General features: G+C 38.3%; 1 protein-coding gene across 2 annotated transcripts in view; it reads left to right on the top strand.

The window, feature by feature from the left end:
• The window catches only part of pkp4 (plakophilin 4), a 320626-nt gene that overhangs the window by 116955 nt on the left and 176448 nt on the right, over nucleotides 1–27223 (top strand). For both annotated transcript variants that reach the window (XM_028806438.2, XM_028806436.2), the window contains exon 2: nucleotides 22125–22258. In XM_028806438.2, the coding sequence (XP_028662271.1) occupies nucleotides 22130–22258 (129 nt within the window). In that variant the 5' untranslated portion in view covers nucleotides 22125–22129. The remainder of the gene's footprint in view (nucleotides 1–22124; nucleotides 22259–27223) is intronic.

The raw sequence follows: 27223 nt of genomic DNA, 5'->3' as shown, positions 1-27223 counted from the left end.
GCTCAGTTGAACTAATATAATGTGTCAGCATCATTAAGTGATTAATAAAAGTTAATTTCATGTTTGTTGAAATTCCTACATTATACAGTCAACATCTGAAATTCTACTTGTTTTCAGCTTGAAGCTGTGTATCCTAATTACCAAATCATTTTCAGAAAGCAAAGCATTTCAAGAAATTTGTTACCCACTGTAATGGAGCTACTAAATAGTTCCATATTTGTATTTAATATTTAGCTGGCATTCCTTAATCCAAAGAAGAATGTTTCATTTTTCTGATGTTTATTTTACAGAGCCTTATTGAGTGAATTGGTAATGCTCATTACTTTGTTGGCAGTAAGAACTACTGTCACACCTACAAGGTAACTGGATTATATTTTACTTAATATTCAATTTATTTCTGCAGAATTTAGAATTTCCAGTTTAACTGCATCAAAATTTCAACAGCCGCTCAGTTTACAGCATTTTGCAATTTTATATGACTGTAAAGGTTTTTTGGGAATTTATTTGTTTTTGTTTTGTGTGTTTTTCTATGCAGCACTGGTCTATAAAAAAGATATAGAATGGAAAAAAGAAAATGAAAGGGCACAGATTTACCATATCTGTAAAGCATTCGCATGGGCACCGGCTCTGTCGAGCAGCATGTTATTGGGTTCCAGGAAAAGGGGAAGAACTTGTGATATTCTGGAAATATGAAGCTGCGCTGGAAAGATGTCACAGATTTGTCTAATTTGTCATCTCCTGCTATGTCTAGTCACTAGGGAAACAACTCCAGTCATCAATTTTGTCATTGACTCGGCCTAAAGTCATGTAACATGAGAAACAATTTTATGGACACATTATAAATTAGGAAATTGGTGGATGTAAAGAGTATGACTTGAGTAGAGAAGTTTTTAAATATAACCTCTGTATGCTCTTAAGAGTTCACTAAATATAGTCAGGCTATAATTTGAACGATTACACGTGTTTACCTTGATCATGTGTATGTCCTTGAATTCTGCATTGCATGTCTTTTTTCTTGAATGTTTGATTTTAATTGTAAACTGCAATTTGTAATTCTATGTAGAGTACTAGGCTTATGAAAATAATGCACTTGTACATCAGTACATGCCCACCATACATCTATAGAATATATTTTTGTATTTTCATACTGCAGTTTGAAAGAGAGAGAGAGAGGTTGGCAGAATGAACTGATACAGCGTATTATTGCTTAAGACTTTTTTTTTTTGTGTTTTTTTGTAGGATAGTAAGAGAATTGGTTAAATATTTTTCTTTCCTAAAGAGAGACTTTTTTATTTTCTCCCCTCACCTGCTGTCCACACAGAACTCTTCACCGAGATTATCCTTCAGTTGTTCACTTGGCTAGTGCTTAGCTTCTAGTTATCTGTCATCTAAAAAGCAGCCTTGTAGTACGATGTAATCAGGATTCAGATCATGTCCTGGCTTTCCCCAGTGAACTACTCAGCTTCCTTTTTAAAAACGCACAAGGCACATTTTGATGCCCAGGCTTAAATTCAATCTTCTACCTTTCTCAAAAGCAGAGGGAACAAGAAATTTGTTTGCAGTTGGAGCAGCATAAGTAGTTTTGCTCACAATCAGCCAGTGAGTTTGAGTTCATCTTATGTCGTGTCTTCCATTTGCTTGTATAGAAGAGTTTATTGTTCAAAATGAATTAAATACAATACTGGAATCCACATAAAGGAGTACATTTCAAGAACACTGTCGGAGTGGCATGTCAGCAAGGTCAGGGTCTGATTTAAGACAGGATAACAGAGATGCACAGAAATGAGCCGTCACAGATACTGAAAGAAAGGTCATCTTTTTTTTTTTTTTATTCCAATAGAAATGGTAAAGGTTATACTTTACCACTGAGAAGGCTAATGCAGACTAAGGCGAAGAACATCAGACATCATAGAGATGAGGAGAGAGTACTCCTTGCATTAGCCAAGTAGTTTTAACTTCTCATCTAGCCCCAATTTAAAGTAATCCGTTTCATAAATCAGTAGTTTCTTTAAAATTCCTACAGTTCTGGACTGAAAGGTTATGCTTTATTATTCATATCACTTGCTTTAAAAAAACTTTGAAGGATCCACACAGTTTTCTCTGCACAAGGCTAAAAAGATTGAGTTCCCTTAAGCTGTTAGTCCACAAATTAATTTAGATTCTATTCTCTATAATTCTTAGTCCTGCCATGGCACTTTTTGTAGCATTGTGTAGTATATCTAGTGTGTTATGGAACTATAGTATTGCATTTGTCTGTTATGTTTCCTTCCACCAATTGACTGGAAAATAATGATTCAAAATCCTTTTCTAAATTTTCCTTTCTATAGATCTGCTTCACTCTCCTTGTGTTGATCATTACTGGTCCTTATGACTCTACAGATTTATTTCATTTTGCTGTATGTCTAAATTATAATTTCTCTACTATATCTATTGCGTATTGCCAATAAAACAAGTAGAGTAGTGCTCTGCTGTTACCTGAACCAACAGCGTGCGTCTGTGCATTTGTGTGTGTTTAAATGCTTTTGTCTGAATAAATTCATATATGGGTTAATGAATAGGGGGCTACATGCAAATTCTCAGTTGAAGGTTGTCAGATTTCATGATACTTAACCCAGGTTTGGGAGCTGTTTGGGGTCATGTGACATGTTTGTTTGTTTTGTTTTGTTTTGTTTTCCTTGTTCAGGGGTCCTGGAGAGGAGGATCCGTCGGATAGTCGAGCCTCGGATTCAGGAGGAGCAGTGTGATTTTCGTCCTGGTCGCGGAACAGTGGACCAGCTCTATACCCTTAGCAGGGTCCTGGAGGGTGCATGGGAGTTTGCCCAACCAGTCTACATGTGTTTTGTGGACTTGGAAAAGGCATTCGACCGTGTCCCTCAGGGAATCCTGTGGTGGGTACTCCGAGAGTATGGGGTACCGGCCCCCCTTATAAGGGCTGTTCGGTCCCTGTACGATCGGTGCCAGAGCTTGGTCCGCATTGCCGGCAGTAAGTCGAACCCGTTTCCAGTGAGAGTTGGACTCCGCCAGGGCTGCCCTTTGTCACCGATTCTGTTCATAACTTTTATGGACAGAATTTCTAGGCACAGCCAGGGCGTTGAGGGGGTCCGGTTTGGTGGGCTCAGGATTGGGTCACTGCTTTTTGCAGATGATGTTGTCCTGTTTGCTTCATCAGGCCGTGATCTTCAGCTCTCTCTGGATCGGTTTCGCAGCCGAGTGTGAAGCGGCTGGGATGAGAATCAGCACCTCCAAATCCGAGACCATGGTCCTCAGCCGGAAAAGGGTAGAGTGCCCTCTCAGGGTTGGTAGCGAGATCCTGCCCCAAGTGGAGGAGTTCAAGTATCTCGGGGTCTTGTTCACGAGTGAGGGAAGAATGGAGCGTGAGATCGACAGGCGGATCGGTGCGGCATCCACAGTAATACGGGCGCTGCATCGGTCTGTCGTGGTGAAAAACGAGCTGAGCCGCAAGGCGAAGCTCTCAATTTACCAGTCGATCTATGTTCCTACCCTCACCTATGGTCATGAGCTATTGGTAGTGACCGAAAGAACGAGATCGCGAATACAAGCGGCTGAAATGAGTTTCCTCCGCAGGGTGTCTGGGCTTTCCCTTAAAGATAGGGGTGAGAAGCTCAGTCATCCGGGAGGGGCTCAGAGTAGAGCCGCTGCTCCTCCGCATCGAGAGGAGTCAGATGAGGTGGCTCGGGCATCTGATCAGGATGCCTCCTGGACGCCTCCCTGGTGAGGTGTTCCGGGCACGTCTAACCGGGAGGAGGCCCCGGGGAAGACCCAGGACACGTTGGAGGGACTATGTCTCTCGACTGGCCTGGGAACGCCTTGGGATTCTCCCGGAAGAGCTAGAAGAAGTGGCCGGGGAGAGGGAAGTCTGTGCATCTCTGCTCAAGCTGCTGCCCCCGCGACCCGACCTCGGATAAGCGGGAGACACTGGATGGATGGATGGATGAATTGTTTTCCTTGTACCAGATTTACTGTTCCTGCTGAGGTGGGCAACATAGTCAACTTACATAGTCAATTACACTTAAATTAAATAAAAAAACATTGTTTGAACACTGCAGTAAATGAGTTTCCAAGTCAGAGATTCAACGTGAATGCCCCACAAACTTGGAGGTCCAAGTCATACAATTCGGGTTAAACAAAGCTGCTTAAATTCTCTGAGGTGTGACGTAATGCTGACTTTTCACCTTAAAAAAATATAACCCGGTCAGTCAGAAATGCCATTTTGGAACAATGCATTTGGAGCAAAGTTACACACATTTAATACATTTGCATTGCAAAAAATCACAAAAAATGTAGTTGATCTTTAACTGTTTTTTTTATAGATTAAGTATCAAATCAACAGCAACCTCTTATTCTCTAAATAGTCAGACCTGGAATTCATGTGAACGCACGGATATTTTGCGTTTAAATAGTAGAGGCAGATTTTGTGAGTCTGATCAGAAGATAAGATGTGGTCAATAGGAGGCAAAAAGCCAATCAAGGAGAGCACAAATACTGGCAACTGAAGTTGAGATGTTAGATAAAAATCAAAGCCAAAGAGTTCAGAAAAAACAAGATTATTACTTGACTGGTTCAAAAGGATGCAGAGATAACTGCAAACTTGAATATGGAAGTATGAGTTACTTCATGGGGTGCAAATTACAGAAACATGCCCTCTGTAACTGTGATGTCATCCCAGGCGACAGGTACACAGAATAGCAACTTACACAAAAGACAAGATGTTAGCAACATTATTCAAAATTAAAAATCCAAACAAAAGGTTGAAACACAATTATGTTAAGAGAAGTAGATTGAGCAGACTGAAAAACCCCAGAAAGAAATATTGGGACAGCTTAACTATTAGCTAAAAAGCAAAACAGGATTGATGGACTGAGTGGTCTCCTCTCATTTGTCAAATTTAATATATCCTTATGTTCTAAATTTAATTTGATACTAATATTAATAAACAGCTTGGAAAACAATAATTAACCCAGCTCCAATTGCATGCTACTCAACATGTACCAACCAGAGCTATGAAGTCTGAGTTGGAATCAAAAGCAATTATTTGTTTACTGGAGTCAGAGTTGGAGAAAATGTACAGTCTCTGGGTAATGTAAATTGAATTATATAATGTGCTACTGTTTTCACATATACTTTTTTCCTAGCTATTTGATGAAAATATAGCCTTTTTATAATTTTGTAAGTTTTTTCTTTTGTTTAATGTTACTCAGGTTTTGTAACTACTTGTATGGACCCCACAGCCCTAATAATGACACTATCAACTGTCAGATATTATTAGTTTGCTAGTTTATATCTGCCCTTGGAACTCACCATCTTGTACTGTGCATTCAAATTTTGCTCTCCATTATTTATCAACAACAGCAGCAACATTTATTTATATAGCATGTTTTCATACAAATGATGTAGCTCAAAGTGCTTTACAAGATGAAGAAATAAAAAAGAAAAAATGTAAAAATAAGATTAAGCAATACTAATTAACAAATAATAAAGTAAGGTCAGATGGCCAAGAGGACAGAAAAAACAAAAATAAAACTCCAGGGGCTGGAGAAAAAAAAACAAAATCTGCAGGGGTTCAGAGGCCACGAGGCCCCCACTGGGCGTTATCTTTGAAGTCTCCTATATTTATTAACATAAACTTGACCGGTCACATGGGGCTGAATTTGATCCCACCAGTGCTCTGTATACAAGGCAGTAGCGCACGCAGACACACACACCCATAGAGAGGAAACCAAGTTATGATCTCCATTTAACTTAATATATATGACTTTGAGATGTGGGCAGAAAACTGATTGTATGTTGGAAATATGTTTGGATAAAAATGCAATATTTTTCAAGCCCCTTAATCATTATAGTCACAAACCTGCACAACTCATAATAATAATAATGATGATTCTATTGTGTGTTGTGGTATTTAGTAGGTTCATCTGTTCAATTTGTGACACATGTCAAATCTTATTTCCCATGTTTACTTGAAAGAGAATCTGGTAGTCACATTACATATTCTAGCCTCTGGCATCACTCATAGAAGCAGCTTATGTGTAATGTGTTTGACCAATCCTCATCGATTTCACCAGTTTTCCAATAAACCCTCTCCAAGGCAGTGAGTGCAGAGAATCCAAAATTTACTCCTGAGTGAGGTTTAACTCTGATTTGCATGAGTTTAGAAGATCAAGCTGCGGAGGAAAGGTAGAAGTGCCTTTTTTACATTGTGCAAGACCATCTCTATTTCAAGTCAAGCCAAGTTTAATGTTGTGTGTTACAGTGTCAATTTACAGAGGATGGCACTAAGGCCTAAATTTATGAAGTTTGGTGATCAACTTTGATGGTCCAGCAGTGTTAAATGCTGGGCTGTAACCTGTAAACAGGACTCTGACATAAATGTTTTTTGTTGTCCAGTTATGTCAGAATTGTATGAAGTGCAAGAGATAAGGCATCCTCTGTGGACTGTTGTTGCCTTTATGCAAAATGAGATGTTATCATGACTGTGTATACTATTCTGTTTAAAATATCCCAGCACTAGTCCCACAAGGTGCTTCATTGTAATGCTAGTTTGTAGTCATTAAAACTGTCCACTTTTGATTTCTGAGCCACAAATATAATTGTTGTGCTTAATGAAGTAGACAAAGACCAGGCAGTGTTTTTTCAGAGAAGTATTAAAGACATTCCTGACAACGTCGGCTAATTGCTTCAATTAAAAAGACACATAGGCAGTTCCTAAGTGATTCCAAAGTAGAAAATAGAAAAATATTTCAATATTTTCCTTTACTTTTGAGATCAACTTTGGGTTCTCATGTTCTAATGCATATTACAATATTTGGAGATGAGTGAGTGCTATGGTCTGGGTTGGCTTCACAGTCCCTGGCAGTTTAAACCTGGAAACGTTAATAACAAAACCGAGGAGAAGATGAGGACACACACACACACACTCAGCAAGAGGTGGTATCAAGTGCTTTGTGCTTTTATTTAGTCTAACAAGATGCAAAATAGTGCAGTGCTCTTCGTGCTAAATAAATAAATAATCCATAAAAACAATTGCACTTCCGTGAATTAAAATTCAATGAATAATCCAACAATAAAATTCAGAATAAAACCATGCAATGTTTTTTTTTTTTTTTTTTTTTTTTTTTTTGTTCCTTCCAGAGCCCAGCACATCTTTCACACCCTTTCTCCCCAGCTCACCCATCTTTGCCCCTTTGAGGTGGCAAAGATGCCATCAGGTGCGGTCCTCTCGTCACTATTACCTCCATCGGCATCTGCCACAGAGCTTGGAGTTGGTCCCTCCATCTTCCACCTGCCCTGACACCTACTGGTTCAACTTTCTTCCCCCTGCTCTTTCTCAAATGCCCAGCAGGGGTCAGACTGGCCATGGAGTGCAGATTGTTCGCGCCACTACACTACATGGATATACCACCCGCCTACTTCCTCATCCTGCAGAGCCTCAACCACTCTGGTCCTGCCTTCCTTGTTCCTTTCACAGTTCCTTGTGTCCTTCTCTCCCAGCTCTATACTCCAGCTCTGTTTTCTACCTGTGGGCGCAGGTGCTTCACCTAAGGAGAGTCAGTGAGGACAACGGAGTCGACTGCACAGGCGCGCAACAGAAAATCCAACTCCTTGCCCCCACTGGACTCCCTGCGAACACACAGTGGATTGCTGCACCCATAAGCTGCCCTGCTTACAATTTATTTAAACACGACACAAGTGTCACGGACCTCACCCCTATCAGTGAAACCGTGCTAGTCTGAGCACAGATTGTTGACACTCTTCAGTGATGACTGGCCCAGTGGGGAGCTTATCTCTTTAGTTTACTCTTTGTTTCTTGCCGGATAACCATCTTTTTATCATCCAGTGCTATTAAGTTACCACAAATTGTAATCTATCTTACTAAACCACAGGTAATATATGCCGAGGCACATGCGCACTGCGGCCTTGGCGCCCACCCCAGAGTCCAGAGTCAAACGCAGCTGCTTTCCAAAACGCGGCGGCTTCCCAGAGTCAGTAGGTGGCGCCCGAACAACACAACCTCTGAGCGCCCAAACAACACAACCTGTAAACTAGACTTGCTCTAATCCACTGTGCCAGTAATGTAGATCACATAACGGTCATTCAGTTTGGCGCCCGCCCCAGAGTCAAACGCGGCGGCGCCCACCCCAAAGTCAAACGCAGAGACTTCCCAAAACGCGGCGGCTTCCCAGAGTCAGTGGGTGGCGCCCAAATAAGACAACGTAATGCGCCGTGGCGCCCGCCCCAGAGTCAAACGCAGCGGCTACCCAGAGTCAGTAGGTGGCGCCCAAACAGCACAACCTGTGAGCTACACTTGTTCTAATACACTGTGCCAGTAATATAGATCACATAATGATCACAGACTCTAACCCAGCGGCTTCCCAGACTCAGTGGCTGGCACACGAACACCACAACCTGAAAACTAAACTTGCTGTGCTCCACTCTGCCAGCAGTCGGTGTCAGCAAAGGCAACGGAATCACGTCTCCACAAAACGAAACTGCTTTAGTACAGATATGCTTATGTAATTAAATGACATTTCCCCAGACGCACCCACCCTTCATGATATGTCATTCATCCGGATGTCGGACGGAACAGAAACTGATTGCCATTCTTGGATTTCCGATTCGCTAGCGAATCGCGGGCTTACTTGTAAATTAGATAATGGAGTTTCTACATGGCCCTCATAACTGCCAATTTGTTTTACTGTTCTTGAATTGTTTGAGGCCGACTTTTTTCCCTTAGGCTCCTTCTGTATGCATTTTAGTACCTTCCAGAAAGTTCTTGTTTGCTTTTGTGTACATATTATAAAGTGCATAAATTTACTTCGTTTTTTTCCTTTTGGTGTGAAAGATACTTTTTATAGAAGACAACAAGAATGACATTAAGATGAAGATGTTAAGGTCATAACTGCCTTTTTGTTAATTATTTTAGTATTTAGATGTACTCATTTAGATTTTAATTTAAAGACAAACATGAAGCTGGGCCACATTTGTGAAATCCATATTTGCCTGCAGCATACTTTGTTGACTTTTTATTGTGGAAGACTTTGTGAGCCAGCTCAGACCTCATAGGCATCCTTGAAAAGTTAATAATGTTTTTCCTCAGCAGCAGTTCTCTTGCGCTATATTGCTGCAGCACTTGTGACATTTAAGACTTATTATCATTCACTGTATTAAATTTTACTGGCTGAGATTTGCATCAGTATAGGGGGATGGGAGAAAGTCGAACCTCTTCTTTAATGGCAAGACTAACATAGCCTCAAGGCTTTATTGGAAAAAGAAGAATGTGTGTAGATGTGGTTATATGTGGACCAATCTTTGATGTGAGGCAGCTCTGCCACGTTAATTAACTTTATGCCAAGCTCTTATGTATTGTAAGGTGCTTACTTGCTAGGATGCCTGCACTACTAATCAAGCATAACAGCGTCTTGCCTCATGTTCTCCTCATTTGCGTTTTTAATTAAGTTTAGCCTTTCTGTTTACTTAACTAACTATGCACCTGTCTTTTTAAATATATTTACCAAAAAATGCATGTATGATAGTGTACAAATTGTGATGGTGGCTGATAAAAGTAAGCAACAAAATGGTTTACCACGAAATTTAAAAGGAAGCACTGTAACAGCTGCAAGGAGTTTTTTAGGGCTTGTTTAAAGGGAGAAGAAAACACCTGAAGCAAAGTATTAAAGGGAAAACTATTATGTCTCCTGGGAAGGTTTAAGAGGAGAAACATAACATTTTTCAGGAAGGATCAAAGGGAGAGCCCAAACATTTGCAGGGGAGGATTAAGGGAAGAACCCAAACGCTTGTAGCAGAGGAGTAAGTGAAGAAGCAAAACGTTTTTGTAAAAGTATTAAAAGGAGAGATGAAAAACCCTTCCAGGAAGGGAATGAAGAGATAAAATCTGAAGTCTTAACATTAAAGGGAAAAAAATTCAGACAAGTATTAAACGGAGAAGAAGCACATGGAGGAACACATTAAAGGAAGAGACAAAATGTTTCCAGCACAGAATTCAGGAAAAATGGAATACTTGCAGGAAATGAATGAAGGGAGAAAGTGATTGTGGTGATGTATTAACAACAACAACAACATTTATTTACATAGCACATTTTCATAAAACATGATGTAGCTCAAAGTGCTTTACAAGGTGAAGAAAGAAAAAAGAAAAAATATAAAAATTAGGCAATACTAATTAACAAAGAATAAAGTAAGTTCTGATGGCCAAGGAGGAGCTGGAGAAAAAAACAAAATCTGCAGAGGTTCCAAGGTCATGAGACCACCCAGCCCCCACTAGGCATTCTACCTAACATAAATGATCTCAATCAGTCGTCATGGTTTTCAGACTTCAGTTTTAAGAATTAGACGATGATGGTTATGTGGATGTCTGGCCTTCAATCCGTCAATGTAGAGAGTGCACAGTGCTTTGATCAGGTGGTGGTGGTGCAGGTCGCCACCACAGAAAACCAGAAAAAGAACAGTAGAGAAAGTAGAGGTTAGTACGGATTTTGGAGCCATGAAAAACTGATAATTAAATGCATATACATATTAAGGATAAAGACAAAATATTTTCCAGGAATGGTTAAAGGAAGAGGCAACATTTTTGTAGGGAAGGATTTTGGGTATAAATTAAGAATGTATGTAGAGGATTGAGGTGAGAAAACATTCCCAGGGAAGTTTAAAGGAGAAAAACTAAATTACAATCAAGACTTAATTGAGGAAATGAAACAGTTGTAGGAAAAGATTGAAGGAAAAGGGAGAAAACTGAGGGAGAAACAAACACTTACAGTTTAAGCAAGATCAGATTTTAATAAAAATGTCAGAAAAATTGTTGTTTGTCTGTTTGGTTCATTTCTGTGTACCATATAGTCTTTGAAGTGGAAGTGGTAGCAGAAATGGACTTTGTTCTTCTGGGCTCCCAAGATTTTGTAAACTCTGCAGTCATGAAGTTAAATGACACTTGCTTCTAAGAAGAACTGCTACAGTTAACTTAGACAAGACACTGAAGAGACATCTCATTGTCAACAAAGGAACATGTTTTTTAAGATATGGTGATTAAATTAATGATGCATGGCTGTAAGAGTTGGACTGTTACTAAAGTTGAATTCAAAAGAATCCATGCCTTTAAACTTTGTTGCTACAAAAAACTGTTCAGAGTTCCTTGGACCGCAAGAAGATTCGTTAAATCGATACTGGTACAAATCCATCCTGACTTCAGTTACTTCGGCTGCACAACGAGAAGACTGTCATGTTGGGGAAGGAAAAAAGGAGAAGAGGATGACAGAGGTCAAAATAGATAGAAACCATTACTAAGACTATGGACATGACCTTGAAGTTGAGCCTGGGGTGCTAAAGTCCATCAGGTCACAAAGAGTCAGTCTTGACTACACAATTTTAACAGAAACAACAAAACAAATAAACAGAAGTGATCTACAGAGTTCCCTACAAAATGTCTCCATCAGCGTAGTAGGAGAAAGAGAGCGAACTCGGCACTGGTCTTTGAGGCACCCTTGTGCTTACCTGATGCAGGTTAGACATCTCTCCTTATAAAACATGGATTATTATTCTTCCAGTTGAGTAAAACAAGTGTTCATTCAGGTAGTGTGGTGTAGGATATTGCAACCAATTTTTCACAACACACTTCCATTCCATCTATTATTACTTGATATACTACTTTTAGGAGTTATTTTTAAATCAAGTTCTCTCTGAGAGATGTGCAAATGTTTTTTGATAAAGTTTGCTTATGTGTTTTTTTTGGGTTTTTTTTGTAGACTGAAGCTTTTGTTTTTGCATATTAGCAGTCTTGCATTTCTGCCTTGTGTGTGTCCAGCAAGTCTTCCCCTGAGGCTTTCTACTGGGCCTAAAAACAAGATACTTCTGTCTCATTCGTAGTTTAAACATTCTGTCAGCATTTTACCGCTGAAGGGTGTTGAGTTTGACTTATGTAATGCATAGTGTCAGCAACATTGTCATCATGCTCAGTGTCACATTGATGACGGTGTCCCGTTTTACATAACTTCCCCTGCATCTCTAGTGAACAAGCTGTTACTCCTGCTGAAGTATAGTGATTGTGAATGAGTTATGCTGATTAGTATTTTCATGCAGTGATCTGCTTATTTGTGTTTGCTCTGTTATATGTGCATTGTTAAAACTGTGATGTTATCATAGAAGGACATGATTGTGCCAGAGGTTACTTATACTGTTTGAAGCCTGTTTGCACTTAGCTGCAGTGAACGCAAGACAAGTATCACTTGTAACATTTTTGGTGTTTTTCTCCAAATGTCTTGTATGCAGTTTGTTCTGCCTCCCTTGGATTGATTATGTACTGTAGGCTTGGATCCATACCTGTACTTTTGCATGTTTAGCTGAAGCTGCTATTATTATTATTTATCACTTCAATTTGTCAGCAGCTGCTAAGTTGTCTGCGACCAAAGGTTTAAGTGAGCAGTGTGAGAGATTCCATTCATTGTGATCTTCTGCTCCTCTTGAGGTTTGGACTGTCCTGGCAGCTCCTGCAGATTCTTTTTTAATCCTTTCCAGATACTACCAAGAGCCCTGGCTACCACTGGTACAACTTTAGTCTTGGTACTCTACATCCTGCTTATCTCTATCTCCAGATATCAGAAAGCATTTGATAAGGTGCCACATTAGATGTTGGGCATCAAACTAAACGAAGTGGGAGTTTAAGGTTATGTTTGTAGATGGGTGCAGAATTGGCTTAGACAGAGGAAGCAGAGGGTGATGGTGTGAGGAACCTTATCAGAATTGGCCGATGTTAAGAGTGGTGTTCCACAGGGGTCAGTGCTAAGGCCACTGCTACTTCTTTTATTATATATAAATGGAATAGGATAGGAATATAAATAACAAGCTGGTTAAGTTTGCAGAAAATATCAGCATAGATGGATTGGCAGATAATCTGAATCTGTTAAATCATTACAGAGGGACTTGGCCAGCATACAGGCTTGGGCAGATTTGTGGCAGTTGAAGTTTGATGTCAGTAAATGTAATAAAGTATTACACATAGGAAGTAAAAATGTTAAGTTTGAATACACAATAGGAGGACTGAAAATTGAGAGTACACTTTATGAGAAGGATCAAGGAGTCACAGTGGACTCCACGCTATCAACTTCTAGACAGTGATCAGAAGCCATTAACAAGGCTAGCAGAATGTTAGATTACAGTATATAGCACGATGTGTGGAGTACAAGTTCAAGGAGGTTATGCTAAATCTTTATAACACACTGGAGAGGCCACATCTAGAGTACTCTGTGCAGTTTTGGTCTCCAGGCTATGAAAAGGACATAGCAGCTGTAGAAAAAGTGCAGAGAAGAGCAACTATGCTGATTTCAGGGCTACAGGGGATGAATTATGAAGAAAGATTAAAAGAGCTGAGCCTTTTCAGTTTGAGCAAAAGAAGGTTAAGAAGTGACATGATTGAACTGTTTAAAATTGTGAAGGGAATTAGTATAGTGGATTGAAACTGTTATTTTAAAATGAGTTCATCAAGAACAAGGGGACACATTTGGGAAAATTGTTGAGTGTAAATTTTGCACAAATATTAAGAAGTTTTTCTTTACACAGAGGACCTTAGACACTTGAACTAAGATACCAAGTAGCGTGGTAGACAGTAGGACTTCAGGGAATTTTAAACTAGACTTGGTGTTTTTTTAGAAGAATTAAGTGGATAGGACTGGTGAGCTTTGTGTAGCTGAGTGGTGTTCTCATCTAGATTGTTCTGATCTTCAGGTCTTTATATCTGCTCTGCGTTTCAGCTTCTTTGTGCAAGTTGTTGCTGTTATCTGGGATGGGTACAATGATCAGCAGGCATTGCTTCTCTTTCTTGTGATGGACCACTATATCAGTACAGTATAGAGTACCACATGTTTTCAGTATAAGCGTTATACACCTAACAGTCATATGGCTGAATGGATCTTTAGCTTTGCTGCACATTCTAAACTTGCTGTCGAACTGTTGCTTCAAAATGTTCCACTGGTGGTACCTGGTATTGAGTTCCTGGTCTTAAGCTGCAATAATTGGGGCATAAGTCTAGTCTTGGGCCTGTGATGTTCAGCTATGCCACACTTGTACTTTTATTTATTGTCAAGTCTATGGTAGAACTGGCCATGCAGTAGCTTTTTTTTTTTTTCTGTGCAGCTTTATCTTCACTGGCACAGTGTCTCTTTGCAGATTGGTTAACGGGCTGTGCTGGCAAGTGCTTCGTCTTGATTTTCTTTGCCACTGCTATGAGAGAGTTTTTTGCTCTTCCAGCCTCATGGATTGTCACAAGCTTGGTTAGCTCCATGTAGTTCCTCAAGCCAACTGAAGCCAACTCTGCCAACTGAAGTTGGCAGAGTTCATGACCACTGTTCTGTCTCTTGGTAGGGACTCACTCCACATTTGCTTTTGAATGATGAAGTCCATGCATGGTCAGAAGCATCCTGGCCTTGTTGTCCATCCTCTCAATCTCCGATATCTTCCAGCTGATGATCCCAAAACTATACATGATGGCTAAAACAACAGGCTTCTGAAAGCTGATATCTTGTTCTTTGAGTTGAGCTCAGATTTTTGAACCAGGCACAGTTGTCGATAGTATTTAGTTGCAATTTTCTTCTTCATCTGAATGGTGCGCTGAATACCATGGTTTTCATCAACACCAACACCAAAGTACTTATAGTCCTCTTCCTGGTCCAAGCTCTGAAACCCTGTCTTATCATCCATCTGGACGTATATTATTATTGTTATTATTATCATTATTGAATATTTAACTGACACCTTTATCCATCTTATTTCAGATATTTTGTTATAGTTAAAGCTTACAGGGTCACACATGGTCACAGTGGGAATTGAGCAGTTTAACCTTGGGGTTTGATATCATAAATCCAGACTTCTCTATTAAGTGACCTAGTTTAAAACAGTTGCTTTTTGATTTTCATTTGTGTGGAAAACACTGACTATCATGCTCTCTTCCTCACATTGAGTTAATATTGTGGCTGAATTCACATTCTGGTAGTTTATGAAAGCCTCACAACCAAGTGCAGAATGATTGCTGCTATTGTTACCCCCCCCCCCCCCCAAACTACAATTATTGCATTGGAATTATGGTGGTGTAGAAAGCCACATAACATTCCATGGATGGCGAGAGTTACGAACAGAGAGAGGTCTGAACCTCATTTAGAGAACAAAAGAAGCTAAGATCACCAGACTTAGACTGACCTATTTTGGTCATGTAACTGTGATCCTAGTCATTGGAAAATTCAGAGAATCAAGGAGAAGAGGCCAGCAAAGAACCAACTGGATTGACACCATCAAGACCGACATCGGAATGAGTTTGAAAGATCTGAAAGAAATCATAAGACATTAGAAAACCTGGAGGGAGCTTGTCCGTAAAGTGTCTGAAAGTCGGCCATAACTGAATGCATAAACAACAACAGTTTATAGTTCAACTACCCAGCCACACAACCTTCTTGTGATATCACTGTGTATACAAAGGGCTGTATGCCTAGAGATTGTCCATCTTCAATTTTATTAAAATGTGGCACAGATACCATTGCAAGAACTAAACAGTTGTGTTTTTTACATTAGCTGCAGTCAGTGCTGTCACACTGAGTATGTTTGTGTATGCTTTAATGAATCGTTATTTATTATAACAACCATTAGACGCATTGATTCTACAAGACAGAGAAAAATTATTATAACACAGTATGAGAATGGAATTCACAAGAACAATAACATTAAACCTGTTGTTCAAGTAGAAGCAAGAATTCCCTTGGGGGTATGGAAAAGACTTAATATCAAGGATATAAAACTTTGTAAACAGAGAAATTCCTTGGAAGTAGAATCTGTGATGCACTACAACAAAGTGAATCTGAGAGTTATAATATGGGTGGGTGTTCTTCAGGCTAGACATAAATGCTATGATTGATGGATGCTCACTAATAGACCTATGTTGAAGCCTTCGGGGAGGCTAGAGCCAAAAAACCAAATAAATGTTTGAGAGTTGTGCATCACGTTTGTTGCACAGTGAGAAGGCCAGTGTCAGGATTATCTTGGTTGTATCATGGGTTTGTTTGGAGTAACAAATGTAAACAGCCATTCTAGGGTGTTTATTGTCAGTTTTATAAGTTAGTGGTTGTATTTAACGGTTGGTGGTGCTTTCTGAGTGAGAAAACCAATGAGTATGTAGTGAGTATAATCACTACATTTAGTTTTAATCCATATACTTACTTGATGAAGAATGCTAAAGAGAAGATTATAGTGATTGAAATGGTAGGAGATATTGCAGGCAAAGATTGACTTTAGTCATGACGTGAATAAAACGGATTCTTATATGTTGGTAAGGTTCAGTTTTAAAATTACAGTCAAGTATAAAATTGTGGGGAAAACTCAAACCCAACTTATACTGAATTGTTAAATTCCAAGTTTTGAGACTGTTTCTGTCAAAGTGTAAGTTTGTTGTAAATAGCAAAAGAGAGAAATGTAGAATGTTAAAGATTACTTTATTACTGTTCAAGAAGACAAAATTATTTAAGTTTATCCTTTGATTCTAGGACAGAAATTAAACTTATAGCAGTTGCAGTTGATGAACCAACCGCTATCAGTCTTGCCTGAGAAATTTTTATCTAATACATATTTTAGTAATACCTTGGTTTTGTTGGCCAGTCCTATTTTGTTTTTGCATTTCTCCAGGTTCAGATTTATACTTTCTGCTTTGCTTTGTTGGTGCAGTGTGACATCAAAGTCTGCTATAGTGAGACCCACCTGGAGCCAGAACTCCATCTCATCAGTGAAAAGAAGACCTTTTTCTCTTCCAAAATATTTATACAGTAGAAAATCTAAACCTCTGTGAAAATCTTGGCTTACACAGCTACATACTATGTATTAAATGTTTAGTGTATTATTTTTTAACCACAGTCTTACAGTCATTAATTTACTTGTGATTACTGTAACAATCTGGTGTTTATGCATATTACCAGTCATCCTGTCATCCTTCCTTGATTTGCGTTTTGGATGCTGACTGTAGGTTTGAGGTTCAACATACAGAAGTGGAGTGATGCAGGCACAGTTCAGTGCATATATATATATATATATATATATATATATATATATACAGTACTGTGCAAAAGTTTTAGGCAGGTGTGAAAAAATGCTGTAAACAAAGAATGCTTTCAAAAATGGAAGTGTTAATCATTTATTTTCATCATCAACAAAATGCAGTGAATGAACAAAAGAGAAATCTAAATCAAATCAATATTTGGTGTGACCACCCTTTGCCTTCAAAACAGCATCAGTTCTTCTAGGTACACTTGCACACAGTTTTTGAAGGAACTCGGCTGGTAGGTTGTTCCAAACATCTTGGAGAACTAACCACAGATCTTCTGTGGATGTAGGCTTCCTCACATCCTTCTGTCTCTTCATGTAATCCCAGACACACTCGATGATGTTGAGATCAGGGCTCTGTGGGGGCCATACCATCACTTCCAGGACTTCTTGTTCTTCTTTACGCTGAAGATAGTTCTTAATGACTTTTGGCTGTATGTTTGGGGTCGTTGTCCTGCTGCAGAGTAAATTTGGGGCCAATCATACGCCTCCCTGATGGCATTGCATGATGGATAAGTATCTGCCTGTATTTCTTAGCATTGAGAACACCATTAATCCTGACCAAATCTCCAACTCCATTTGCAGAAATGCAGCCCCAAACATTCAAGGAACCTCCACCATGCTTCACTGTTGCCTGCAGACACTCATCATTGTACCGCTCTCCAGCCCTTCGACAAACAAACTGCCTTCTGCTACAGCCAAATATTTCAAATTTTGACTCATCAGTCCATGTCACCTGCTGCCATTTTTCTGCACCCCAGTTCCTATGTTTTCGTGCATACTTGAGTCGCTTGGCCTTGTTTCCACGTTGGAGGTATGGCTTTTTGACTGCAACTCTTCCATGAAGACCACTTCTGGCCAGACTTCTCCGGACAGTAGATGGGTGTACCTGGGTCGCACTGGTTTCTGCCAGTTCTGAGCTGATGGCACTGCTGGACATCTTCCGATTTCGAAGGGTAATCAGCTTGATGTGTCTTTCATCTGCTCCACTAAGTTTCCTTGGCCAAACACTGTGTCTACGATCCTCAACATTGCCCGTTTCTTTGTGCTTCTTCAAAAGAGCTTGAACAGCACATCTTGAAGTCCCAGTCTGCTTTGAAATATTTGTCTGGGAGAGACCTTGCTGATGCAGTATAACTACCTTCTGTCTTGTTGCTGTGCTCAATCTTGCCATGACCTGAAACTGTCTTTCACATCCTCACCTTGGTAGCAGAGTTTGGCTGTTCCTCACCCAGTTTTAACCCTTCTACACAGCTGTTTCTGTTTCAGTTAATGACTGTTTTTCAACCTACGTGTGACATTGATGATCATTAGCACCTATTTGGTATAATTGGTTGATCATACACCTGACTATAATCCTACAAAATCCCTGACTTTGTGCAAGTGTACCTATAAGAATTGATGCTGGTTTGAAGGCAAAAGGTAGTAACACCAAATATTGATTTGATTTAGATTTTTCTTTTGTTCGCTCACTTTGCATTTTGTAAGTTGATAACAATAAAAAATCATTATATTTCTGAAAGCATTCTTTGTTTACAGCATTTTTTCCACACTTTTCTAAAACTTTTGCACAGTACTGTATATATATATATATATATATATATATATATATATATATATATATATATATATATATATAATATAAAATCCTAAGCCTAAAAGTGAAACAATTTTGTGTGACATTTTTATGTCACTTTTTTGTCACACTTTAAATTGGGCTTATTTTAAAACCTACATATGTTTGGTATCATTCTTTCCAGAATTTATCGAACTTTAATGTGATGTTGTTAGATTTTAAGATTCTTATTCCGTTTTTAAATTATAAACTAAAATATCAAGAAAGTCGTGGTTTTTAATATCAAGAAAGTCGTGGTTTTTATTTTTGATCGAGTAAACTTTCTTTCACAGGAACAAACTATTAAAAAAAATTATCTATTCATAATACCAATGTTTGTATTTAGGTGATTTAGTTAGCTGAAGGTCGAGTTACGATGACCCATTGCATACCACTTTAGTTTTCACATGATTTTTCTTGTTATTTAAATGAGTCATTTTTTTAAAAAAGTTTTTTTATCTACTGTATAAGAATGTCAGCTAAAATGAATGGATCGTTTATTTAGTCTCTTATAAATACTTATCGAGCATAGTGAACCTTAGTTTAACGGGAATACTTCAATCGGTAAGAGAGTAAATATTTTATTTTCATTTCATGATTTTTATTCCATTAAATTATAATTTTTATTTAATGAAGACATTCTAAGATGAATTTAAGTGACTTGACCTGGTATTATATTTATAGTCAAAGGTGTACAGAGTGAAGAGAAAAGGAGACAGGACTTTTACTTGTGGTGCCACGGTGACACAATCCTGCAGTATTCCCAACAGATAGTCCAGTATACTGCACACCACAGGTTCATCCATCATTGTTTATCACATTGTTCTGGTCATGATCATGAAACTGCTTGCTTCTGCACAAACTTTTAGTATCAACTGAGATACTGGACGTTGCAACAAATAAATTCATTGCAAAGGCTTCTATCTGTTAGTATGCTTCTGTACTTGCTTTTAGTAATTTTTATGTAATAAAAGAACAGTTTGCCACTGAAATTTATGCCACATAATGATTTCATTCAAGTCAATAGTAATGTGCATTTTGTAGAAACCAGGTAAAACCTTTGGTAAATCTGTTTTTGAGTTACTCAAATAAAAATAAATATAAAATGGTAAGTGGCACCTCAGTCCTCTAATGAAAAGCCTTTTCACTGAGGAGGAAGGAATAATTTAACAGCACCCAGTATTCAGCAAGGTAGATTCTGATAAGCTGGAGATCCAACCAAAGATGTTTTGTCCATTTCGTATTTAGTAAAAAATGTACATTCTTACCAGTCCAGTGCTGATGCGATTCAGGCATGTCTGTGACCTGGGTGCAATAATGAGTGAGTTTGATGTATAACTGTGAGTCGTCAGTATACGTGTTTTGAGGATAATCAGTGAAGACATAAATATTGAAGAGCATCAGACCAAGAACAGAACCTTCAGGAACACCTTAGGTCATAACCTATTCTGGCTCTTTTCAAGGCCATAACACATCCAGGTATTGTACATTCCATATCTTCCAAAATACTGCATTATCTGTGAATTAAGTGGAGGTACACCAATCACTCTGGGCTGGGAAAAAATATTTGTCACAATTTATCATAAGTGAAAGTAATTTGGAATTACATATTTCAGGGATTTGTAATGCAACAGATTTGGCGTGTTATGATCCAGCTTGTCTATTAATAAAGCCTGGCACACAAAAGCATGTCCGTGCATGCAAGATTGTGTAGTTTAACTTCATGTAGATTTTCCGGTTATTTTCATTTGTTAATCAGTGTAAAATCTTTCTGTTCGCTCATTTGTATTGTGTGCATTGTACATTAGTTGCCAATCAGGTACTTTATAATTGACTAGTGGCTTTTTCTTTAAACCTTCGCCTAACTTATGTCCAGTATGGGTGGGAATATTTGCAGTGTAAAAATTATGTATAGTGGGGATGTTAGGGCGATGTTAAAGTGGATATAGAAGGATAGCAAGTAAATATGTCTTAAGAATTTGTGTACATTGTGTGCCCAGAAAGCAACTAAAGCTTGTTTTTTGTTTTGTTTTTGTTTCTGTTTTCTTTCCTGTTCTAATTATAGGACAATGAATACAGGGGCTGAGGTGGGAGGATTGTGTAAATTTTTATTCTCACAATCATTTGTTTTTTCTTTGAATGTAATAGAATGTAGGTAATCACAAATGTTTTTTTTTACCGTTTTGATCTATACATTAGGTAGCTGTTGCTTGTTTTTAAATGTTTAAATGGATTGGCCCTCTCTTATCTTGCCAATGAGAGTACTGCGGCCCACTAGCCAGATGCTCCTAGTGGTGCCAAGGTCGAGGTTGAAGCAAAGGGGGGATCAGGCTTTTGTGGTGGCTGCCCCCACTCTTTGGAATAGCTTCTTATTATTTTAAGTCTTCCCCAACATTAGTTACTTTTAGGTCATCATTAAGTACTTATCTAATTTCACTGGCCTTTGACTCCATAAGAGATTAAATGCAATGTTTGTATATGGTGGCTCATGTACATTCATGTACACTCTTGATTAAGAGTGTGTATGCGTGTATTGTGTTTATATCATTTATGTACAGTTTGACATGATTGTGGTTTTGTTATTTGCATACATATTTTAATTGTTTCTTTTAGCTTATCATGTACAGGACTTTGGTTCAGTTTAGAGTGTTTTAAATACACTTTATAAATCAAGTTGGACTTGACTTAGAAAGAAAATTCTCGCAAGATTAGTTTTCATCATAACCAGATTTAGGCCTGTTTGTTTACAATTGAGAGTGTTGAGCTGCAGAAGAGACAAAGTGAATCAAACAAAAGAAACAAGCAGAGAAACTCCTTGTAAGATCATTCAGTCGGAGCCTTCATCTACACAAGCATCCGTCTCTTATGTGTTTACAGGTATACAAACTAAAGTCTCAGAAACTCAAGGAAAGGTATATCATGCTGAAAAACGATAGATAGATAGATAGATAGATAGATACTTTATTAATCCCAGGGGGAAATTCACATTTTTTTTTTTTGGCACCAGTATGCTTTTTATAGTCAATGCCACCCACGTCGTAGTGTATTGAGCACCAATTTCAGATTGTATTCGTAAAAGCAGTTCCCTTAGTATGTTTACAAGTAAAATGAAGCATTAAAGACCTTCAGTGCCTTTCTTATTGCAGCTGAGACAGGTTGATGTATTCTTGTAAGACCTGTGTGCAGCATAATGAAGTCAAAGTACAGCAGTAATTATCAGAGCAGATTTTTTTTCTTATCTTTCTTAGAAAAAATGTAGAAGTGACCAGTTACCTCATGAATAGCTGTTAATGCTTTCTTTCTTTCTTAAAAAAATATATATTTCTGCAGCTCCATTGAATTCTATTTTATTTTACTGCCTTGAGCTATGGAAGAATAATAATTTATCCACCTGAATTTTCCTTCTTAGGAGTTATGCCAGCTCCTGATCAGAATCCTGTGGCAAAAGAGGGGTTGTGTTTGAGCATTCGAGAAGGATCAGCAGAGCCCAGCATGGAGGCTGAGAGCACAGCTACAAACATCCTGGCATCAGTCAAAGAGCAGGTAGAGTACTGCATACTTATTGTTTTGTAAAGCAAAATGAAAAATGTAACAAAGACTCTTGGTATGTCCATTTGTTTTTCTTTGCCATGATTTGTTCTGGCCAGTGGAATCCACTGGGTTGAAACTTGGCTCAGGATGAAGTCAGTGGCTTACTTAATGCTTTGCCTTAACATAGCAAGCATTTTGATTCGAAGTTGTTTGTGGCTTAGGTTCAAGTACATAAGGAAAAGTACGTAGCAAATGCATCCATGGACAATTTCTTACAAATCTGTTTTCCCTGGATCATCGGGGGGGAGGGGACAACTCGAAGAAAGTGTTTTCTCCGGAAACATGGAAGCAACATACAGGAGTCACCAATCTTAGTTTTCAATGGTGATTGCATCCTTTAATTGTTTTGATTAACTTAACTGAGGCAAAAATGTCTTCAGCTTGGCACGTCTTATTATTTAAATGTCCTTAATGACTGTTGATGTGAAACACAATAAATTGAAGGTAAAGTGGCTACAGTAACCTCCTGTGTCTCCAGCAGATATCACAGTAGTCTGAGGAACTGAGTGACATGAGTTTGGATGGGGCCATTATTACATAGTAGTTTGATTCACTCTGCCACTTCAAAAACAACAACACATTTGTTTCATATAGTGCCATCCCTTGGAGCACACATTCATATGTATAGTACATACTATTTCTATGTATTGTACTTATAGACCTAGCAGGTTAAAAGGGAACAGTCACTTTTTTTTCTTTTTCTATTTTTTAATAGTGAAAAGTGCTCTGTTGTGTGAAGTCACAGAGTGAAACAATGCAATTGTTTCTATATAATTCGCCAGAGAATATCGTTTTGGTTGATCTGAACGAAGATCTCAAATCCTCTATAGCAACAACAGTGTTTAGGGTGTGGGGTAGCCATACATGGCATTAGCTCAAGTTATCACATGGATTATTTGGATTTTGAGCTCTTCCACTAGCTCATTTCTTTTTTCTTGTACGTCATCAGTCAACTTTTCTCTGATTTTTATTAAAATGGCTGAAGCATTTCACATTGCAGTTTTTTCGAAGTGTCCACTTGAAAGAATAACATTTGCTATTAAAACACAGAAAAACTTGACTATTTTCTTTCATCTAAGTCACTCTTAGTAGGCAGGATTTTACAAGCAACCTTTTTAAAAACATTAGAACAATCTAGATGAGAACAGGCCATTCAGCCCAACAAACCTCACTCATCTTATCTCCCTAAATACGCAAAAATAACATCAAGTCTAATTTTGAAGTCCCTGAAGTCCTACTGTCTACCACACTACCTGGTAACTTATTCCATGTGTCTGTGGATCTATGTATAAAAAAAACTTTTTAATGTTTATGCAAAATTTCCCCTTGACAAGTTTCCAACTGTTTCCCCTTGTATTGTATAACTCATTTTAAAACAGCAGTCTCAATCCATGGTACTAATTCCCTTCACAATTTTAAACATTTTAATCATGTCTCCTCTTAGTCTCCTTTTGCTTAAACTCAAAAGCCTGAGCTGTTTTAATCTTTTCTCATAACTCATCACCTGTAGTCCTGCAATGGGCACCTTGATTGCAGCCTGTTGTATTAAACTTTATGTAGCACCTTGCTATAGTAAATGCTTTTACATGTTATTTTACATGTACATTCCAGAAAATAGTTTTTGTTTCTATTGTTTCAGCAGCTTAAGTGACACCCTTAAGGCCATGTCATATTACAAGGCTTTTCCAATGATTTTCAGTCTAGGTATTATTTACATTATTTTATTGAGTCAGGACAGTTTCAGCGCACTCCTGTGATTGCCACTCGAGAGGTGTAACATAACCCAACAAAATCTTTAAAGGAATACTCCACCCAAAAATGTGATTTTTTTTCATATGTTGCTTATCCCATGTGTTTTGTAATGATGACTGAGAAAAATCTTTAATTTCTTATTTTCACGGAGAATGCAAACAAAAAAATTATGACATGATACAAGCCAATGGTGACTAATGCTGTACAATGCCAAACGATATGAAAATCGTCAATGGAATGTCCTCATGTTACTCGTATCAAATATTCCAAATGTCCATTACCTATTTATTTTCTCACAACATGCAAAATACGTGCATTTTTCACTAAAATATTTTTAAGTAAATACTTCTGATGACCCCAGCATACATCATTGGCCACTACTGTCTCTATTATGTCATACACTTTTTCCTCTCCTTTCTGCATGAAGAGATTACAATTCACCACTACAAAGTGCATGGGGTAAGTTTTTTAAATAAATAATGAGATGTTCACTCATTAGATATTAATATTGTTCAGTTTAACAGACATACAGTAAGACCTCTTTAGATCTGTTGATGTCCATACTCTGTGTTAAGCATAAAATGGTAAAATCATGTTTTACAGTCCATTACCTGAGCTATTAAGCTACAAACCTCCTTTCTCAAATAGATGCATGAGCAAGTGATAAGGATTAAAATGACAAACCTGATTTGTTTTTCTAACTATCCAATGCTTTTGACGCCAGTTGTCATAGATTATGTAATGCCTTTCCACAGGTAACACTATCTCAAGATGCTTTATATATGCAGAACATATTTTGTCATTCTTATAACTGGTACACTGGCATGCTCTGGGTGACCAAATTCAACTGGTTGTAGACACTGAACTACTAGCCTTGTGGTTTACTCTTCATCACCTAGTAAACTAGACCACACTACAAAAGCTCCATCCTTAAAGTGGACATATGAGCAGGTTGGCCCTCCTTTGGCCCAGTTTTCGGAACATGAGGCATGTATTTGCTTTTGTGTCGATTGGCATCTTTCTTCTTAACTGGTTTAATTTTGCCTGTTGGGTGCAATGGCCTGCCACAAGCATATGTGCAGAAATTGTATTTCAGATCTTGTTTCTCTTGATTGACTAAACAGGAGTTGCACATATGGACTTTAATGAGAGCATGAATCAGTCTTGTACTTCTGTGTATTTTAACTATCTGGAAGCCAAACTGAACCCCTGAAAACCCAGACTTTATTAATATGTGTGATGTGTGTGATTTCAAACTGACATTTTAATTAATAAATAACTAAACTCTTGTATGCTTGCTGGTGGCTGCTTGGCTCTGTTTGCTGGCCAGGCCCGTTGTTCTCTGTGTGTGTGTTTTTTTTTTTTTTTTTTTTTGTACATAAGTTGAGTCATTGCGGAAAAGTGGTATTATGGGCGTTTTAGGATGCTGGCAACCAAATTAATAGGCATCTGCTTCTTGCTGCCTTGTTTTGCTCCAAATCGTATCTCTGGCACAAAAAAAAGGAAAATGAAAGTTTGAATGCTTATATTAAAATAGACCACTGGCTATGAGCAAGCAGATCCCATTTTGCTTTGCTAAATTATTGCAGCAAAAGCTTTGGATAGTCAAAAAAAAGCTATTGAATTCCTGTTACATTTTGCCTCAGAGTCTAAAAGAAGCAATTAAACATTTATGCACCTGAACCTGAGCTCTGTTTACCCTTTTCTCTTTCATCAATGTTTAATTACTTTTTTCATTTTTTCTTTCGTTTCGGGGCTCCTGTGTGAGCTTTGACTCAGTCTTGGATTATAAACGCATTTATAACTTACATTTTTTTTAAATAAGGCCATTTCTATTAATCTCTGTTTATTTTGTTTAGCACATTCTGTGTGTTTTTGTTGGCACTGTGGTGTTTGTTCAGTAGCTCTTCCATGTTATCTTTCTTTTTAACTAAACGCTTATTTATATTCAGTCTCCCCTTTCCTATATTCCACCTATCGTAGGAAAAGGTAATGATGTGTTAACACTGGAAAAGTTCAATTTGTTAGCCAGTTTGTAGTTAAGTGCTCTGCAGCACTCTTCCTGTGTGGCCTGTTGCCATGTAATCCATTCTTTGAAAATCCATTGTTTACTGAACTTAACAGGAAGAATTTTTCATTGGAGTGCACCTGTTGATGCAACTTCCCTCTGTAGAGCACAACCACACAAGGCAGGACTGATTTTCTGTGTTTGGCTAAATCTCATATCCGGTCACTCCCAGAGAAGCCTCTGCAAGGTTCTGGTGCAGCTGAGTGAGACCTTTCTGTTACTTATTTGAAAAGGGAAAAAAAAAAAATCTGTTCACTGTTGAGCATAGTGCAAATGACAGAGCCAGGCACAGCATGAAGGTCAATTGCTTGGTTACTGAGACATTGTGTTGCCAGAGTCTCTGTCTACGATAGCAAGAGAGAGTACAGAATCTGTATGGTGTGAAGTGGCTCATCTTCAGGATTTCGCACTGCTGTTTGACATGGTGAGTAAGGTACCATAGAATGTAAAAAGCTATACGTTATCACTGCATCCTCTACTTTTCACTGTTATTTCTAATGTCTTAATTAGGGAACGCATTAGGCTGCTCTTAAGTGTCCCGTCATGAACAAAATTATGGTAAATGGCACGGTGATGTAGGGCCTTGTCTGTTTCTTTGAAATAAAGTGTTGAGGAAATTGTGTAATACTTTTACGCTTCTGTTCCTTACAAGTCTGTCCGATGTTAAATTTTTATGAAGCATTGATATACTGTACATTGCTTTCCATTTACTTGTCAGCAGCTGCTAGGAGACAGTATGTTTAAAGATAAAAAAATGAATTGCATTTTCCTCATCCTGGAGATCTATCAGACAGTGTTTGTAAATAAAAATCATGCACTTCTTGATGTCTCATTGAAAACATATAGACATAGAATTTATTACAAGTCTGACATTTGCACAAAGTTGGTGCTGGATCCCCAGCTGAGAGGTTTAAAGTATTGAAAGTGGTAGAAGGGACATCTGATTCTCAGGAGGTGCAGCTCCCAGTAATGAGAACTAGAAGTCGAAATGAGCTCATGGCTGGACACATTTACAGAAACTATACTGGAGAAACTCTGCCAATATTCAAATTTATATGTGCATAATGCTTAGAGTTTCTTTGTAGCCTTTGTTGATT

Source organism: Erpetoichthys calabaricus, chromosome 8 (genome assembly GCF_900747795.2).
Source record: "Erpetoichthys calabaricus chromosome 8, fErpCal1.3, whole genome shotgun sequence".
Lineage (NCBI taxonomy): Eukaryota > Metazoa > Chordata > Cladistia > Polypteriformes > Polypteridae > Erpetoichthys > Erpetoichthys calabaricus.
This window is presented reverse-complemented; position numbering and strand designations above follow the sequence as displayed.